Below are 19,193 nucleotides of genomic sequence, written 5' to 3' on the forward strand. Positions count from 1 at the left end.
GTCTGACACGACTGAGCGGCTGAATTGAACTAAACACGAGGTTTAAGGGAAACACATGAGGCCCGACGCGCTCACCAGCTGGTGTACTGTCCCCCAGGGGCAACTCCGGGGCGCCCAACCCACCCCCCTACGCAGTTCCCCACGGAGACCCGCTGTGCACTCGCCGCTAGCTCCTCTGAGCGCTAACGAACGCGCGGCGCGGGAGCCAGCTCCAGGTCTCAGGGCTTCGGGCGCCCGCGTGTACATCCGGGTCATGGATGCCTATGAGCCAATGAGCGAAAGCATCGTGAGCCAAGGGGCGGGGCGAAGGCGGGACATCATGGCCGCCCCCAGTCCGCCGCGTTAGGGGCTTGTGGGTGTTGCCCTAATCCGGAGCTCGGTCACCGGAGCCCCGCCCTCTGTCCTCACCCGCCGAGCTTTCGTCCGGCTGGGACTGCTCTGGGAGGCGGCGGCCAGAGAGGGAGCCATGGGGACCGTGCACGCCCGGGTAAGAGGCCCAGCGACCCGCGCGGGCTGCGTGACCTCGGGGCGGGCGTCGCGGGGAGACGCTCTCGCGGCTGCGCCCGGGGTTGCCCCGGTAAAAAGAGGGCGGCGGCGCCCGAAGGCTAGCGGGGAACGGTGCCGGGGTGGGGGTGGGGGAGCCCCAGTGCTGCGCCGCCGCAGGCCGGATGGAGGAGGCCGCAAAGATGCCTCCACCCGCTACGGCAGGCTTCCGAGCTGGAAAACCGATACCCAGAGGAGAGACCTGACTTGCCCAAGGTCACTTAGCAGTGGGGCCGGCAAAGGGCCAGCGGGCTTTCCGCGATGTCCTGCAGCGGACGAATAAATTTTTTCTGCCCTGAGCGGTTTCGAGCGTCTGAGTTCCTTTCAGTTCAGTCTCTCAGTCGTGTCCGACTCTTTGCGACCCCGGGAATGCAGCATCCCAGGCCTCCCTCTCCGTCACCAACTCCCGGAGTTAGCTCAAACTCATGTCCATTGAGTTCGTGATGCCCCCCAACCGTCTCATTTTCTGTCGTCCCCTTCTCCTCCCTCCTTCAATCTTTCCTAGCATCAGAATCTTTTCCAATGAATCGGTTTTTTCGCATCAGGTGGCCAAAGTATTGGAGTTTCAGCTTCAGTATCAGTCCTTCCAAAGAATATTCAGGACCGATTTCCTTTAGGATGGACTGGTTGGATCTCCTTGCAGTCCAAGGGACTCTCAAGAGTCTTCTCCAACACCACAGTTCAAAAGCATCAATTCTTCGGCGCTCAGCTTTCTTTATAGTACAACTCTCACATCCATCCATGACCACTGGAAAAACCAGAGCTTTGACTAGATGGATCTTTGTTGGCAAAGTAATGTCTCTGCTTTTTTGCTTTTTTCCAGTCTCTCCTGCTCAGCCGCTGCTGGGGTCTTGCTAGGCTTTCCTAGAGCAGGAAGCATCTTCTGAAGTATTCCAACCCAGGCTCAGGAGTCCTCATGTCTCCTGGTTACCGCGCAAAGAGGGAACTGGGCTGAGTGGAGGCGGTAATAGTATCCACTCACTGGGCTGCTAGGAGAATTGAAACACACAATGCATGTAAATGCACTTGCTTGGGTACAGTAGTAGGCAGACTGCCCAGCTGGTCTCCTTTATCGCAGGCTTAACTGCTGCTGCTGCTAAGTCACATAAGTCGTGTCCGACTCTGTGCAACCCCATAGACGGCAGCCCACCAGGCTCCCCAGTCCCTGGGATTCTCCAGGCAAGAACACTGGAGTGGGTTGCCATTTCCTTCTCCAGTGCATGAAAGTGAAAAGTGAAAGGGAAGTGGCTCAGTTGTGCCCGACTCTTAGCGATCCCACGGACTGGAGCCCATCAGGCTCGTCAGTCCATGGGATTTTCCAGGCAAGAGTACTGGAGTGAGGTGCCATTGCCTTCTCCCAATCTTAACTGAGGCCCAGAGAGAGAATATCTGTCCAAGGCCTTACTGTTCAAGCCTCAGAATGTTTTGAAACTGAATGTCCTGAACCATCTGCATGTTCCTGAGTCCCAGCCCACAGCACAACTTTTTCTGCAGCATAGATAGTTGTGCTGCTTAGAAGTTTTCAGGAGTTTTCCTGAAAGAATTTGGCACAGATGTCCCAGCATGGTGTCCAAAATTGAACTTAACCTCCCTTTGCCTGGAGAAGGAAATGGCAACCCACTCCAGTATTCTTGCCTTGAGAATCCCATGGATGGAGGAGCCTGGTGAGCTATAGTCCACGGGTTCGCAAAGAGTTGGACACGACTGAGCGACTTCACTTTCACTTTGCCAGATATTTCCTTCAAATAAAACACTATTTGGACCGTACTGGTGGGCATAGCTCCCCTCTCATCACTTGCAATAGCTGACAAAACGGGCCAGTCTTTTAGAAGTGAAGTGAAGGTTCCTCATTTGTGTCTGACTCTTTGTGACCCCATGGACTATATAGTCCACTGAATTCTCTAGGCCAGAATACTGGAGTGGGTAGCCTTTCCCTTCTCCAGGGGATTGTCCCAACCCAGGGATAGAACCCAGGTCTCCCGCATTGCAGGCGGATTCTTTACCAGTTGAGCCACAAAGGAAGCCCATGGTTTTTTAGAATTCAGTTCAAATCATTTTCTACACAAACCTTGTCTCCCCTCGGTTCCTCATTTTGGATGTGTTACCAACCTCCTTGATTGACACTTCTCTTCTGGTGCCCTGTTTCAGCTCTGCATTTTTCGCTTAACCTTTTAGATTGTTAGTTTCTAGATGACAATAGGAACCACATCTTATTTGCCTTGGATCCCTTGTAGCATCTTGGCAAAGTAAACATTTGTTCATTCATTCAGCTCATGTTTACCGATGGTCAGCTGTGTGCTACCTGGCACTGTTCTAGGTGCTGAGAGTATAGGAACAAAAAAACTGCTTTTATTGAGCTCCTTTGACACTAAAACTGCCACTCCTTTGTTGAATATATTGACAAAAAATAATTTCAGTTCTTTAACTTCACTAGCCAGTGTTTGAAATTTTTGGTCAGAACTCACAGTAAGAAAACTTCCCATATTTGCTATCTAGTACCCTCATGCATATGTGAAACAAAAGTTTTCTGAATCAGGACTTCGCCAGCGGTCCAGTGGTTGGGATGCTGTTTCCATTGTGGGGCGGGGGGTGCAGGAAAGGTTCAATCCCTGGTTGGGGAGCTAGGATCCCACACATTTCGTGGCAAGACCAAAAAATTAAAAAAAAATTGGAATAAAAAAGTTTCCTGAAACAGTATTTACCATCGATATCTATTATCTTTTCTGGTATTTTCTGTCTCATTCTAGTCTATATCACTTTAAAGATGGTGTTCATAACTCATTAAATTTATTTCATGTCCTGTTTCTTCCGTTAGCACTGCCTTGCCCAGTGCTTGGCATGTGGTGCTCAGTAAAGTTTGTCGACTCACAGTAGACATCTGCTTAAAGGTTAGAGGCTAGATCCAAATATTTATTTTAATTCATTTCACTGACTACTTAGCCAGACAGTGCAATGTAAATTCTGTGAAGGTGAGACTCTTGCAAGTGCTTGTCACATAGTGAATGGATATTTGGTGAATGAATGAATCTCTGTTGGTGAAATAGTTAATTTAGGACATCAAGCTTTGGTGCAGTTAGTGAGACTGTAAAGACACCATCTGTTGAACTTAAAGTGTAAATTTCGGATTTAAGACTACAGATGGGTGTGGCAAGTCTTTGGTGAAATATGTTGTATGCTTCGAGATTTTAGGAGCCATAAGGGAATTTTTTTTTTTAGCACAATAGCACATGAACTTTATGTCCAGACAAAATCTGTTTGTCAAGCATTCGGATTAAGAACAATGAATATGTGTGTTGTTCCTAACCATAGTAAATACTCTGCATATAGGATTTACTTGTCTGTAATACACTTTTTAGCACTAGGTAAACATAAATACAGAAGCATGTTCATGATAGGTTGCATTAAAAAGTTACTATTTTAGGGCCTTCCCTGGCAGTCCAGTGGTTAAGACTTCACCTTCCAATGCAGGAGGTGTTTGTCTGATCCCTGGTCAGAAAGCTAACATCCCACATGCCTTGTGGCCAAAAAACCAACAAATGTAAACCAGAAGCAATATTGTAACAGATTCAATAAAGACTTTTAAAATGGTCCACATTAAAAAAAAATATTTAGAAGTTACTATTTTGATTTGTTTGCATGTTTGAGAAATACAGTAATGATCCCCTGTTTTAAATATTTACACAACAAAAATGAAAGGATAATTATGTGAAATAAATTCTATTTCTTTGCCCCACATCATCTTCCCTTTTTACTCATGTAAATAATCCACGTCAATCCCTGCAGGAAGGACCGAGTCTGTCTTATTCACGGCTGCCTTCCCTGCTCTTAGACAGTAGGCACTCAGATATTTATTAAATGTGAGAAGAAAAGAAAAAAAGAATTCACTCACCCATGCCGAGGGTGGCTGTTTTGGCTCATCTCTGGGGAGGAGGCTAGTTATCCTGGGCGGAGAGGGCCAAGTGCGCCCAGACAGGAGTGCGAGGGTTGCGTGTGGTCGGGTCGAGTCTGGAGTAGCAGAAGGGGGCTGCGGGGTGGGGCTCCTCCGCGCCCCGCTGAGGAGCCCAGCTGCACTCCGTCCCTGGGGACGCCTTTAAGGACCAGTCCTCAAGGGCCAGGATGGGAAAGCGGCCATGGTTCTGTCAGGTCGGTACCTTTCCAGAGGACCGGTGCCATGATGAAGGGTCTACTGACAGGCCATTGAACGTTCCAGGGAAGAGGCGAGAACGGCCCAGAGTCCCCCTTGCTGCACGTTCCGCAGGCGGCAGACACGCCCGCGCACTTCAGAAGCGCTTCTCTGTGGAGAGCTGGTGGAGGAAGGAAGCAGCCGGTTAGGTACCTTAGTTCTCCCAGAGCTGCCTGTGTGTGCACTCACCTGGTGCCACTCGGGTGTCCGGGAGTCCCCGTGGTTAAGCAGTCACGTTGTTCAGTCGCTCGGTCGTGTCTGATTCTTTGTGACCCCATGAAATGAGGTGAAGTCGCTCAGTCGTGTCCAGCTCTTTGCGACCCCATGGACTGTATAGTCCACCAGGCTCCTCCATCCATGGGATTTTCCAGGCAAGAGTACTGGAGTGGGTTGCCATTGCCTTCTCCAGATCTTCCCTACCCAGGGATTGAACCTGGGTCTCCCGCGTGGTATTGGCTCCGGCTTCACCATGTGACCCCGTGGACTGAAGCAATTATGTATGTAATAAATATACAATATTATATGTACATTGTTTTGCATACTATTGGCATATCTCCATAATTATTACTGTAGAATCCTTCCTCAGAAGATGCTTGAACACTTTTGAGGCAATGTCACTTCAGACTGAAGGGCCGCTTTCTGGCATATGCTACTCCCCCTTAGTGTGTAAGTGAGACTTTCTGAACCGAAACAAATCTGTCAGAGTCCGGAGAAGTATCTTTTAGTAATTTGGTTTGTTAATGTAACTATCCTAGATTGTATCTAGTTTTGGTTAAAAAAATTGGGACACTTTCTGTAACAGGAAAGCAGGGGTTTTTTTGTCTTCACGTGAGTCTCAGGTGTACAGAACTAAGTTCATGAGCAGTCATTGTAGTTTGTGCCTGACCCTTTTGTTGATTAATTTTCACCTTTGTTTTCTGTGATAACAATACTCTGGACCCCGAAGGGTCGCTGCCGGCCGAAGGCTTGCAAGTCGACAGCTGCTTCCACTCTCTGTGCTCCCCACGCCGCTGCCACCAGCACTAGAGTGAGCTGTGGGCCTGAGTTTTCTGGAGCGCCATCTAAAGACAAAAACGAAAAGATTCTGGCTTTTTAATGGAAGTTCATTTATCTGTGGTTCCCCCCCTCCCTTTCAGAGTTTGGAGCCTCTTCCAGCCAGTGGACCTGATTTCGGAGCATTAGGAGAAGAAGCTGAATTTGTTGAAGTTGAACCTGAAGCTAAGCAGGAAATTCTTGAGAACAAGGATGTGCGTACCCTGTGGAGGGCGAGGGCTCCATACCGTTGCTGCTAGAAGCACTCGCTTCCACAAGCCGCTGGGAAAACAGACAGGGATTAACCTTGTTGACACCTTTATCAAAGGAGAGTTTGCAGCCAGCTACATTTTAGAAAGACTGGACACTTATTAGAGAAATAGCTTCTGGTTTTAGAGGAATAGTTTTTCCTCGGTGATCCTTTCTGTGGGAAGGGTAAACAAACCCATTTTTGTATTTATGTTACAAAAAACCCAAAAGCATTTCAAAGAGAAACTCAAGTGGTGCTAAAGTTTAAACTGTGTTCCCTCCTCCCAGAAAAGACTTTGGGTCCTGAATGAAACTTTTTCTTAACTTTGTTGCCTTTGAAATTAAATAGAGAAAGGTAAACACCTTTTCATTAGTTCTTTTTTCTATTTTAAATTTACTTAGTTTTAATTGGAGGATACTTGCTTTGCCCTGTTGTGTTGGTTTCTGCCATAGGTCACCCTGAATCAGCCATAGGTGTACATATGGCTTCCCTCTTGACCCTCCCTCCCACCTCCCTCTCATTAGTTCTTGGATTACAATTGTATAGTGTTCTGATCACCTGTAAGTCATGCAGGCCCTAACCCTCCCTGTTAATGCCTGCTTGATTTTTCTCTGTTACTCACTGCCATCTGCTCTACTATGTACGTTGCCTGTTTCTCTCCCCTTTAGAATATAACCTCCATAGAGTCAGAAATTTTAAAGTCTTGCTTACTGATATGTTCTCAGTGTTCAGTGTGATACTTGGTTCATAGGTAATCAGTGCATTTTTATTGAATGAATGAGTGAAGTAGGTATTCATAGACAAGGGAAAGGCTCTGAGCTGGCGTGTATCATGCTATAAACAGGATCTCTGGCAAAATACTCAGTTATTAAACCAGGTCACAGTCGGCATCATCCAGAGGCCCCTGCCCCAGGCAACATGTGGAGAAGGAGGTCCAGAGGATCTCTGCACCCTGCCTGGCTTTAGGCCTGACCTGGCCCTTGGTCATTTGGCTGCAGAGACCTTGTAAGTCTCGTTCACAGGAAGTACAGACCTAGTCAGTTCAAGGGACCAGCTGTTTTGAAAAGGCATGGAATTAAGAACCATGGATCATTAATTTAAAAAAAGAAAGTCTTCGAAACTAATTTTAGGTATTTGTCTTTACCCTTGATGTCTGGTCTTTTGCCCCGTCTTGTTCTCAACGATCTTGTGTCCCCTTATCACATTCAGGTGGTGGTTCAACATGTTCATTTTGATGGACTTGGAAGGACTAAGGATGACATCATCATGTGTGAAATTAGAGATGTTTTTAAGGCTAAAAACCTTATCGAGGCAAGTATTCCGCTCTGTGTGGCCTTCTTCCCATCCCCTTCCGAACCCCGTGGACCTCTGCCGCACCACCGGGTACCCTGCCCCCACTGATAAGCTTGCCTCCTACTGGGAAGGGGGCTGAACCCCCTCTGTTCCCAGAAGCCCTCCCCACAAACTGACATGCTCTCGCGTCCACCCTGACTCCAGAGAAGAGGTGTTCCCCCATCCTTTCCAGGGCCGCCCCTCCCCGTGTCCCTTGCAGCCGTCCTGGCTTTGCCTTGGAGCTGCTGGTGGGGGGTCTTGACCCTTCCTGCACCCCCTTGGTGCTCAGTGCACTTTCCCTTCAGGGCCCTCCATGACCGTGGGGGGGGTGGGCTCTTCTCTGCCACCCGCCCCCGCCGACTCCTCGGGCCCTTACTCGATTATGCAGCTGCGTCTTTCCCGGCTTGCACCGTCCTCTCCTCTGTGGCTTTCTTGTATCTGCTCTCGGAACCACACTTAGGTACCTGGCACAGTCGCCAGCAGCTTCTTGGTGACCACGTCCGGCTGGCTCCAGTCCCCATTGCATGTGATCTCTTAAGCAGTGTTCAGCCATTCCCACTTTTAAAAGTACAGTATTTTTTTTTTTTTTTAAGATTAATATTCTCAGGGAATCATCAACTTTGCACGAGCACTAAGCCGCCAGCCTGGTCTCACAGCCACCGTGTATGTCTGTCTATCTTAGAGGAATACCATCTCTGTTTTTCTCTCTTACAGGTTATGAGGAAATCTCACGAAGCCCGTGAAAAGTTACTGCGTCTAGGAATATTTAGACAAGTGGATGTTTTGATCGATACGTGTCAGGGTAGGCATCCTGCTTTTAGCTTCTCTCTGATTTCACCTTTTCGTCTGTTCCCCTAGGATCACGGACACTATTTATGTGTCCAGGCAGAGAGCACGTGCATTCTCAAGGAATTCACTGGGTCTTCATGTCAGGCCGAGGGAGGTCAGGTGACTTTGAAGATGCTGCTTGCTGAGCCCCTGGATGGGACCAGGGTTCTGAGAAGGAGAGAGCTGGGCTGTTTTGGGATAGCCTACCCCAGCGGGTATCCGAATAAGCTCTTGGCAGATTCCACCTAAATATGTGTTAAGAGGAGGAGGCAAGTGGGAGTCAGATTTCACTTTTGAGTGTCTGTTCACTTGCTTGATTGCTATGATATTGGGCAGCTGTCTTACCTTGGTGTTTATTCTTTGGTTAATGAGTCCCTGCCGTGGGAAGAGACTATGGCAGCCGAGACATGGTGTCTTTCCAAAGAAGCTTCTGGTCAAGTGGAAGAGGCTTGGGGACAGACGGAGAAGTGAGGACAGTTCAGCTGATAGGTTGTGCTGTTTGGGGCCGGGCCCTGGGGGAGGAGACTTAGCCTCTCGGTCAGCAGGGCACAGTGGATCAGAGAAGACTTCCTGGACGAGGTGACGCAGATGCTGAGACCTAAAAGAGGCGTGTGAGTGCGTTTGGAGAGCAGGGCTGATGAGGAATGTTCTGGGGAGAGAGAATTGGCCCAGAGGCCAGAGAGAAAGGGTCATTGGGTGGACGCCAGGGCTCCGGAGCCAGAAGGCAGTCGTGGGGAATGAGTGATGCAAGACGAGGCAGGAGAAGGATCAGGAGGCGGGTCATGAAGGACTCCGTGTGTGGCGGTTCACTCTGTTCCGACGTCCCCCGAAAACTACATATTTGGAATGAATCAAAGAACAAGTGAACTCTTCAGGATTGAGTAAAAGATAATTTTGAGAAGATGAAAATGAAACAGTATATGAAAGTGCTTGCAAAAATATAAAATGCTGTGTAAATGAAAGGCGTTTCTATCACCTGGAGTACAGGTTCATCTGTGGCTAGCAGAGCCCTTGGCCTTGCCCCCAGCGGGACGGGTGTGGCAGTGGCCCTCGCCAGGGCTCCAGAGTGCTTGCTGGTGGCGAGTCCTGTGGGTGGCATGCAGGTTTAGTGCTCTCCTCTCTTGTGAACGTGATGTGTATGTGGTCAGCTGGTCCACTTCTGTTCGTGGTTCTCCACCCTGGTGGCCTTTAGATCCACCCAGGAGCTTTTAAGAAAGAATGTGGGCATCACCCATTTGTCCGATGTCTAGAATGTGCAGTGCCAAAACTGAGCCTTAGCGCAGGCCACACTTGAGTTAACAGGAACATCTCTCAGCGTGTGAATGGGGGGAGGCGGTGTGTGTAGAGGGGGCTTATGGGAACTCTCTGTACTTTCTGCTCAGTTTTTCTATAAACCTAAAACCACTCCTCTAAACAATAAAGTCTGCTAATTAAAAAAAAAAACAAAAACTGGTGCCAAGGCTCCAGCCTGGACCAGCTGAATCTGAGAGTTCGGGAGCCCCTGCCTGGGTGTCCGTGGGTCTGACAGCTCCCAGAGGCCCTGGGTGTCCAGCCAGGGTTGCAGGATCAACCTCGGCCTTTCTGGCGCTCAGGGCCCTGCCACCCGGGACCCTCGATGGGTGAGGGGCAGCTGCACTGAACTCAGGCCCCACGCCACCAGCTTGAGAAGGACAGAACCATCCACGTCGTACACCCGGGTCGAGCTGTTGCTTCTCCGTCAGGGTTACCCGAGCCCCTCTGTCACTGGAATTCCATGTTTTAACGTCCATTGAACTGAGGCCCCCCTGGCATTTTCAGGGAACTCACTTGTTGGGGAACAAGTACCCTAAGGAAGTGATGCAAATGACGTGTGTTTGCGTAATGCTGCTGCTGCTGCTTTTGACTCCTTTCAGCAAACCCTGACCTCGCCGTCTTCCACCGCAGAAACCAGACCCGTGTGTCGGGATGTGATGGGGTTTTCACGCACGTTCTTGGGCTTTAAACCAGAGCGTGTGTGTTCCAAAGGAGGTTGTAAAGTCAGCGGAGGCTTCAGTTTGCGTTCTGTCATGTATCGCAGCGGGACCGAAAATAAAGCTGCACACTCAGGCTGTCTTCATTGTCTCATCTTTCTCACTTACTAGGTGATGGTGCGCTTCCCAACGGCTTAGACGTTACCTTTGAAGTAACTGAGTTAAGGAGGTTAACGGGCAGTTACAACACCATGGTCGGGAACAACGAAGGCAGTATGGTAAGACACGGACGGGCTTTCCCTTCCTGAGGGTGGGACTTGCCATAGTGACCTTTTTATTTTTTAGAAAACATGTATTTGTTTGCCTGTTCTGGGTCTTGGCTGTGGCGTGAGGGATCTTTAGTTGCAGCGTGTGGGATCTGCCTCCCTGAGCAGGCCTCCTACATGGCAAGTGTGGAGTCTCAGTCACCAGGGAAGTCCCCAGTTGTGAACTATGCTCTAAAAACTAATGGTAATTTCAGAGCTTTTCCATGACCTTTAGTCTTTATTTGTAAGCTGTCCTGTGGTTCTCATTAATCTTCCTAGAGTTGATTATAACACGCTTTGTTATGAAGATGGATTGTTTGAGAACGAGGTGTCGATAACCCATGTTCGTATTAATAGTTTCTTGTTCAAATTCTCCTGAACTCGAAGCACATAGAGTTAGTTTCTCTGACCTTCACAGTCAGCAGGATTAGCCTAACCCTAAAATTCATCAGGCGTGTGCCCTCGGCAGAGGCAGGCTTTAAAGAAGAAAAGCAATTACAGATGAAAGGTGCACCCTAGTGTACATCTAAACCCCTGCTGTTTTTTTTTGTATGATTCCATTTGTTTTCTTAAACTTTTTATTTTGCATTGGGGTGTAGCTGATAAACAGTGTTGTGATAGTTTCAGGTGGACAGCAAAGGGACTCAGCCATATGTATACATGTATCCATTCTCCCCCAAACTTCTCCTGCCATCCAGGCTGCCACAAAAACATTGAGCAGAGTTCCCCTTGCAGGTCCTTATTGGTCATCCATTTTAAATACAGCCGTGTGTACATGTCCATCCCAAACTCGCTCACTATCCCTTCCCCCCTCCCTTCCCTGCTAGTAACCATAAGTTCATCCTCTAAGTCCATGAGAGGTACGTATATATGATAGAATATTACTCAGCCATTGAAAAGAGTGAAATAATGCCATCTGCAGCAACATGGATGGGCCTAGGGAGTGTCATGCTGAGTGAAGTAAGTCAGAGGAGGGGAAATACCATACGGCACCTCTTGTGAGTGGACTCTAAACAGAAATGACAGAGATTAACTCACTTACAAAACCTCTGCTGTTTTTCTTTTGCTCCCAGGTCCTTGGCCTCAAACTCCCTAATCTTTTAGGCCGGGCAGAAAAGGTGACTTTCCAGTTTTCCTATGGAACAAAAGAAACTTCGTATGGCCTGTCCTTCTTCAAACCACAGCCCGGAAACTTCGACAGAAAGTAGGAAGCCCAGCGGGTCGTTGTGTTCAGTGGCATGGTTTAGGGGTTAAGATAGCTGTAGTGGAAGTTTCTGGAAGGAAACTTTGCAGAATCGGCCGACGCTTCTGTCGCGTCACTGCATGTGTGGATTTCCCCGTGCAGATGAGCCCCGAGGCGTCGCTGTGAGTCTGTTGATTTAGGTGGTACACCAGGTATAATCGCCGTCCCAGCATGTAAAGCTCTGTCCCCTTGTCTTCTAGTTTCTCCGTAAACTTATACAAAGTCACGGGACAGTTCCCTTGGAGCTCGCTCCGGGAGACAGACCGAGGCGTATCAGCGGAGTACAGCGTGAGTGCCTTTCCCGTCCTTCCCTTTGTGTGCCTATGTGGGACCTGAGCGCCTGTCAGTTGATCCCCAGACTCGGCCGAGGGCGCAGGGCCAGGCATGCAGCCCCACGTGGGCTGAAGCTTGGAGCTGCGGGCCCCGATGCTCGGGTCACCCTGTGCTCCCTGTCCTGCTGCCAGCTGCCTCCCGGGTGGCCCCTCCCCATTTGCCCAGTGCCCGTTGCCAGGGCCAGAGAGGGTGGCCACCCCCCATGGCAGCAGATGCTTTGACCCGGTCACATCTCTTCCCTGCCCCTGACTTCCTAGGACACCGTCTGTTTGTGCTTCCTTGTGCACGCTCAGATCGATCGCTCCCGACAGCCAGTTAAGGTCACGTCAGGTTACCGGGCGCTTTCGTTGCTGGCTTATAGCGTGTTCACTTCCAGCTAGATGCGTCGCATAGAGTCACTGCCGTTTGGCCGCTTTTCAGTTTTACGACGAACGCTGCCCTTCTTTGCCTTCCTTTCTAGCTGTCCCCCTTCCTCCCCTCCTGGTGTGGGCTTTAGTTTGATGAGGAAAGACTGGAGGCATGCGTTTTGTAAAAGTAGCTCCCCGCGTGCGGTCTTCCGACCCGCCGCTGCTGCCTCTCCTGCACGTTCACGGCCCTGTGTGCCCTGCTGGGTGAGCGTCTCCAGGGAGGGGCCCAGGAAGCTACTGTGGCATGCCCCCCCACCCAGTGCCTCCACTCGTCACAGGCTTGTGACCCCGTCTCCCTGCTCTTCTCTGGGGGCTGAGGCGGCTGGGTCACCCTGCCTGGCTTCAGAAAACCAGGTGGGGTGTGTGTCCCGTGGTCTTTCAGATGGAAAAGAAACCAGGTAGTTATAAAGCTCCCTGCAGCATCAGACCAGCGACGCCCGTCTCCTGGCTCGGAGCACAGCCCCGCTGCTCAAGCAGTTTCTCCCTCTGATGGCGACCCTGGCTTTCTCCCGCAGCCCTGCCCCGCCTGCCTCCGTTCCCTCCTTCCCCGCTTGCCTTGTCTTCCTCTCTTCCCATCCCGTCGTTCCACAGCGTGTCGTAGTTTTTAATCGGCTAATGGTCTAACGGCGCGTCACCCCGCGGCCTGGGCTGGGGTGACGCCGCGTCCGCGCAGCACGGAGGCTGACGGTTCTCTGTGTTTGCTTGCAGTTTCCCACCTGGAAGACGAGCCACACGGTCAAGTGGGAGGGCGTCTGGCGGGAGCTGGGCTGCCTCTCCAGGGCCGCGTCCTTCGCCGTCCGGAAGGAGAGCGGGCACTCGCTGAAGTCGTCTCTCTCGGTGAGGGCTTTGCTCGGCGTGTGCCTGCCCTGGTGCAGCCAGGCCGTATGCGTTGGGAGAATGGTGTTTCCCTCCATTAGGAGGGACTGAGCGGCGTCACGGTTGGGGCGGCTAGAACGGTGGCTAGGACTGGTCACTGTCAATATCTGGACACAGCCTCACGCCGTTTTTTCCTCAGTAACATCGGAGGTGATGGAAACGGAGGGAATAAGGGCCCACCGTGGTGTCTTAGCTGGAAGCGGGCTGAGCTGACGTCCGTCAGGGCATCAAGCTCCCTGAGAAAACAGGGCTGGGGACGGGGTCGGAGTCGCCCAGCCAGCAGACGTGACCTGTCTCGCTGACTCTGTTGGGTCCTCACACAGAATGGGAGGTTTTCATGAAGGTGAAGCCACCTAAGGGAACACTCGGCACAGAGCCTGGCGAGCAGCCAGTGCTCAGGGAGTGTCTGGTGTCATTCCATACTGAAGCACAGACACCCCCGCCCTTGCCTTTTCCAGCACTCGATGGTCATCGACTCTCGGAACTCCTCCATCCTGCCAAAAAGAGGTGCTTTGCTGAAGGTGAACCAGGTGAGCGTTCCCTCCCCTGTGGCCCCTGCAGGCTCCTGGGGGACTGGGGCGTCCCTCGGGGGCGGTCACGCTGTTAATACTTGCAGCTGCCTTTAGCTGTAAAGGCCATTCTGGAATGCCTCCGAGAGTGTCTGTCCGTCTCAGGATTCCTAGCCCTGGATTTGCTCCCTGCAGCTCAGACTGCCTTCACGGAGCTCAGAGTCAGGGTGAGGAGCCGGCCTCCGATGTGTCACTCCACAGACCAGGAGCCAAGTCGTGACTTGTGGGACTGGTTTCTCAATAAGCACACGAGCCCGGGGTGTGACCCTGATACTGGCAGGGCCCAGCCGGTGACCTCGGAGAAGCTGGCTGGGAAGGGGGCTCCGCCCCTCTGTCTGCGTGAACTCAGAGGAGCAGCTGGCAATCCAATTTTCATGTGCTGTTGCTGCTGCCAAGTCACTTCAGTCGTGTCCGACTCTGTGTGGCCCCATAAATGGCAGCCCACCAGGCTCCTCTGTCCCTGGGATCCTCCAGGCAGGAGTACTGGAGTGGGTCACCATTTCCTTCCGCAGTGCATGCATGCATGCTAAGTTGCTTCAGTCGTGTTTGACTCTGTACAGCCCAATGGACAGCAGCCCGCCAGGCTCCTCTGTCCACGGGATTCTCGAGGCAAGAGTACTGGAGTGGGTTGCCATTTCCTTCTCCCATTTTCATATGAAAATGTGCAAAATTGTGAAAGGTGGGCTAATATTCTTTTTCCAAACATTGATTGGGCCAAACAAGTCATAAAAGCCTGTTACTGTTCAGTCGCTAAGTCGTGCCTGACTCTTTGCGACCCCATGGACTGTAGCGCTCCAGGCTCCTCTGTCCATGGGATTTCCTAGGCAAGAATACTGGAATAGGTTACCATTTCCTGCTCCAAGGGATTTTCCCAACCCGGGGACTGAACCTACCTCTGCGTTGGCAGGCGGGTTCTCTGCGGCTGAGCCACCGTACCGTCCTTAGCAGGCTCTGTGGTGAACGCCGGTGTTGCCAGTGTTCTCCTGGCATGCGTAAGGAGCGAGCTTCTCTGCGGTTGCTCTGTGTTTGGTGACGGTGTCTCTGCCAGGCCCCTGATGCCATCCCGAACGACCAGGAGGCGGCTTCTGGGACACAGACGTGGCCTGTTGCCTTTCTGAAAATACAGAGCCTGTAGTGCTGACCGCAGTGACTCTGCAGTCAGTCTGTGGGCCCCGTCCCACCTGAGACCCTCCCTGACAGGAGCTGGCCGGCTACACCGGAGGGGATGTGAGCTTCTTAAAAGAAGATTTTGAGCTTCAGTTGAATAAACAACTCATCCTTGACACAGTGAGTATCTCGCCAGCAGCTTGTGACCTGTGTTTTTGGAATCTGACTAGACCCCAGTTCCCGAATATCTAAAGCTCGGAAGAGGAAAATGAGAACAGTCGAGCTTGAAGCTCAAGCGCGTCATCTCTTAAGTGTGGCCAGAATTGAGGCTGCTCTGGGGAGAAGCAATAACTAGCTCCTTTAAAACTCACCTGTCAGTCATTTCACACGGAAGAGCCCCTTCCCCATTCACCATCATCTCAGAGCCATCAAGAAACGTGTCTGCAGGACATGTGTGCTGTCGTCTTTGCCTCCTGATGTTATGTCCCTAGAAATTCTGTGTCTTCACCTGACTTTGCTAGGTCTTTAGGCATTGGGTGTCTCCAGAATCTCTGTGTTAAATGTTTTTAACCTGGTTTGGCTTAGTTCCTCCTGATTCCCTCAGGACCCGAGGAGTGAGTGACCAGATTCTGCCCGAGGTAGTGGAGCTCCAGGCCGGGAGACACTGCGCCTTCTGTCCACTCTGGCTAGCACCCGGGTGGCTAGGGCAGCTCTCCACACCCCACTGCTGCCTCAGAACCTGGCGGCGAGGCGCGAGTTCTGACGAAACGGTACACGCTGTTTCGTCTGACTGTGAAATCGTTTATCACTGCTTCCGATCGGTCCTGGACTCGGCGCACTCAGAGTGCGGTCCCTGCCTTTCTTTTTCTCTGCTTCTCCGGAGGCTGCCGGGGCCGATTCCTTGTCGAGTTCAGCGAGCTCTCTCCGGTCCCCTCCTGTGCCCACTCCCGGGCACTCCGTTGGCCCTTGACTGCATCATGCCTTCTCCTTCCGGGCCTCGGTGTCTCTTCCTCAGCCTCCTTTCCCTCCGTCCAGCCCCCGGCTCTCCATCCACCCATCTGTCTGCCCGTCCATCTGTCCTCCCACCTGTCCATCCGTGCGTACATCCATCTCTCCCTTCTTCTCACACTGACTGGCTGGCTGCCAGGCACTGTCTGGGCACCAGGAACACCCCAGTAAATAAAGCAGTCCGTGCTCTGACACGCTAGTGGAGGGGGAGTGCCACAGGCAACGAGATGGGTATATAATCCGGCAGGTGGTGATGAGAGGCGTGAGGAACAGGACAGCAGACTGCGGGGGAGAAGGTGGCCACGGGGGTGCTGCCTCATCGTCGTTGGTCGGGGGGGTGTCTTTGAGGAGCCCCTCCACCCTCGGTGTCTTCCCCCCCATGCCAGCCCACCCAGGGACAGCCATGTGAGGTGCATAAAGCAGCTCGTTTTTAGTAATGGGCCGTGGGATTTCACTGGGGTGAGCGGGGAGTGAGGACGCGAGGGAACCAGGGGGTGGGCTCGTCGTCCTGCTGGCATTGAAGAATTGGGGTGCCTGGTGCTGGAGGGAGCGGGTGGAGAGGCCTAGGCGTGGGGGCACCTGGGGTTCCTGTGGTCACTGAGCTCAGCGGGACACACAGCATGGTGGGCCTGTCTTGGGGCGGGGCATCAGTGTTCCTTGTCGCCCCCCTCCCTTAGGTTGTGACCATTGGGTGGCGGGGGCAGGGAGAACAGTCTGCCAGGAACGTCTTGTCCAAGGGGCGGCCGCCCCACTGCGTGCCAGGCCCCAGCCCCTCGCCCTGTTCTGCGGCAGTCTCTCCCGTTGTTGAGCAAAGACGCATTTCTCAGAATAGAACGTGCGCTTGGCCCTCTCTGCCCACTCTGCCCCAGTTTTCATCTGTGATTCTTCCTACAGAAGCTTCTAAAAAAGAGCCCTCTGGGCAGCTTTGAAGGACGTGGACTTTGCACGTCCAAGAGGACAAGTTGGGCAGAAGCCTGTGGGGAGCACTCAGGAGATGGGGGGCGCATGATGATGGCCGGGGGTCAGGAGCCCAGAGGGCCCACTGTGGTCTCAGGCATCACTGGGGCAGTTCTGGGCGGGGATGACATGGCGTGAAGATTGGATCCCCGCATGGGATCATTTACCGCCCCGACCCTGACCTGTCAGACGGAAGCGCTGTCCCCGAGGGCTGGGTTGGATGTGTGTGTCTCTGCATTTCTTTTTTTTCATTTGTTTAGTTTATTATTTATTTTTGGCCATGCCGGGCCGTCATTGCCCTGCAGGCTTTTCTCTGGTCGGGGTGTGAGGGTTTCTCACTGGCAGCTTCCCTCGTTGCAGAGCGCGGGCTCCCGGGCCCTAGAGTGCAGACTCAGTAGTTGGGGTGCGTGGGCTCAGTTGCTCTGCAGCACCTGTGGTCTTCCCAGATCAAACCTGTGTCTCCAGCATCGGCAGGCGGATTCGTCACCACGGAGCCACCGGCAAAGCCCTGAATTTCTTAGCTGTAGCATTTTCTTACCTGCTGCCTCCCTCTCCTGAGAGGCCAGGCGCCCTCAGGACGTGAGGCCAAGCCACAGAGGCCTTTGGATGCCGACTCCCTTGTCGGGACCTGGTCCCCCTCCCCGATCTGCCCATGGCATGGCCCACTGGGCTTGGCTTCTCAGAAGGGAGGGGGCTGCCCAGTGTCAGAGCCAGGCCCTGCTGAGGGTTTGGGCTTGTTTTTTTTGCTTATGTCTCATACGTCTTGAAACTTGAAGTTGCGAGTTACGCAGATATCCTCAGAACGCTTCGAGCTGTGGCTCCTCCCCTGCCCGAGCCAGGAGTTCCCCTCTGCAGCCTTCACGCCCCAGCCCAGAGCTCTGCACTGGACACGCGGGGCTGCGACCAGACCTCAGTGCATTTTCTGTCTGCTGATACTCGTTGGAAGGAAAGAAACGCTGGAAGAAAACGGTTGTTTTTTTCTATTTCAATAGGTTTTTTCAGCCTCTCTCTGGGGTGGAATGTTGGTACCCATGGGTGATAAGCCATCGAGCATTGCTGATAGGTGAGTAATAATAAATGAATGGGTGGTTTGCAGGTGGCTTCCTTTGGGTCTTTCTGGTTGGTTTCTTACAAAAGAAGTTTAACTATTTAGGAGAGCACTTATTTCACATCTTAATTTAGTTTTTAGGTTTAAGCTAATTTCAAAATACCCTGTATAGCTTTATGCTAATTTTTAAAAAACAAGAAAGATGCAAAAAATGTATGCGAAGTATAGTATCTCACCAGTATACTACAGATGTGTACATAAATTTGTATGTATACACTCTTACACAAATACACATTCACAAAAAATCAACTGACAGGAAGTACCTGTGACCCTGAACAAAAGTGAGTTTGATCCTGGGGGCCCAGCCACAGGTGGGTGCCTTCAGCAGCCAACACCGCAGCACTGCATGGCCAGGAGGTGGTCGATCTGTGGCTGTGGAGGAAGCTCAGGCAGAGAGGACTGACCGCAGGGTATATTTGGATCAACCTCTGAGTTGTTCAACTGAAAGAATGTGAAAGTCGCCCAGTGGTACCTGACTCTTGGCAACCCCATGGACTGTAGCCTACCAGCCTGCTCTGTCCACGGGATTTTCCAGGCAAGAATACTGGAGTGGGTTGCAGTTTCCTTCTCCAGGGGATCCTCCCGACCCAGGGACTGAACCTGGGTCTCCTGCATTGCAGGCAGATTCTTCACAGTCCCAGCCACCAGGGAAGCCCATTGTTCAAGGATTCACTGTAATCCCAAATGTTAACCCTGCTTGCCAGGGACAGGATTGTTTTATTACTCTCTTAAATGTTTCTCTGTGTTTCTGTAACCTACACGGGGCTTCCCTGGTGGCTCTGTGGTAAAGAACCTGCCTGCCAGTGCAGGGGATGCAGGTTCGATCCCTGGATCAGGATGATCCACTTAAGAAGGAAATGGCAACCTGCTCCAGTGTTCTTGCCTGAGAAAGCCCATGGACAGAGGAGCCTGGCGGGGTCGCAAAGAGTTGGACAGGACTGAGCAACTAAACGATAACCCGTATGAACTTTTTTCTTTCATACTCAAACAGAATACACAATTTTTAATATAATGAAGTACCTCCCTGACCGCAAAGCTTGGATTTTAATGGCGTTCTCCGTTCTCACGTGCACCTCCCTAGTCCTGAGACGTGCAGCGCTTGGCGACGTGGGCCACCCAGAAGCGAGTGTGCACCCTCTGCACTCGTGGTGTGTGACGGCGAC

General features: G+C 51.8%; 1 protein-coding gene across 1 annotated transcript in view; it reads left to right on the plus strand.

The window, feature by feature from the left end:
• The first annotated feature begins 330 nt into the window (after nucleotides 1-330).
• Nucleotides 331-19,193, plus strand: part of SAMM50 (SAMM50 sorting and assembly machinery component) — a 31,201-nt gene continuing 12,338 nt past the window's right edge. Inside the window, exons 1-11 of the mRNA XM_052640086.1 lie at nucleotides 331-487; nucleotides 5,863-5,973; nucleotides 7,218-7,319; nucleotides 8,055-8,142; nucleotides 10,289-10,395; nucleotides 11,496-11,626; nucleotides 11,866-11,953; nucleotides 13,114-13,242; nucleotides 13,740-13,811; nucleotides 15,051-15,137; nucleotides 17,915-17,985. Of these exons, the coding sequence (XP_052496046.1) occupies nucleotides 467-487; nucleotides 5,863-5,973; nucleotides 7,218-7,319; nucleotides 8,055-8,142; nucleotides 10,289-10,395; nucleotides 11,496-11,626; nucleotides 11,866-11,953; nucleotides 13,114-13,242; nucleotides 13,740-13,811; nucleotides 15,051-15,137; nucleotides 17,915-17,985 (1,007 nt within the window). The 5' untranslated portion in view covers nucleotides 331-466. The remainder of the gene's footprint in view (nucleotides 488-5,862; nucleotides 5,974-7,217; nucleotides 7,320-8,054; nucleotides 8,143-10,288; nucleotides 10,396-11,495; nucleotides 11,627-11,865; nucleotides 11,954-13,113; nucleotides 13,243-13,739; nucleotides 13,812-15,050; nucleotides 15,138-17,914; nucleotides 17,986-19,193) is intronic.

The sequence above is a fragment of the Budorcas taxicolor genome, chromosome 5, assembly GCF_023091745.1.
Source record: "Budorcas taxicolor isolate Tak-1 chromosome 5, Takin1.1, whole genome shotgun sequence".
Lineage (NCBI taxonomy): Eukaryota > Metazoa > Chordata > Mammalia > Artiodactyla > Bovidae > Budorcas > Budorcas taxicolor.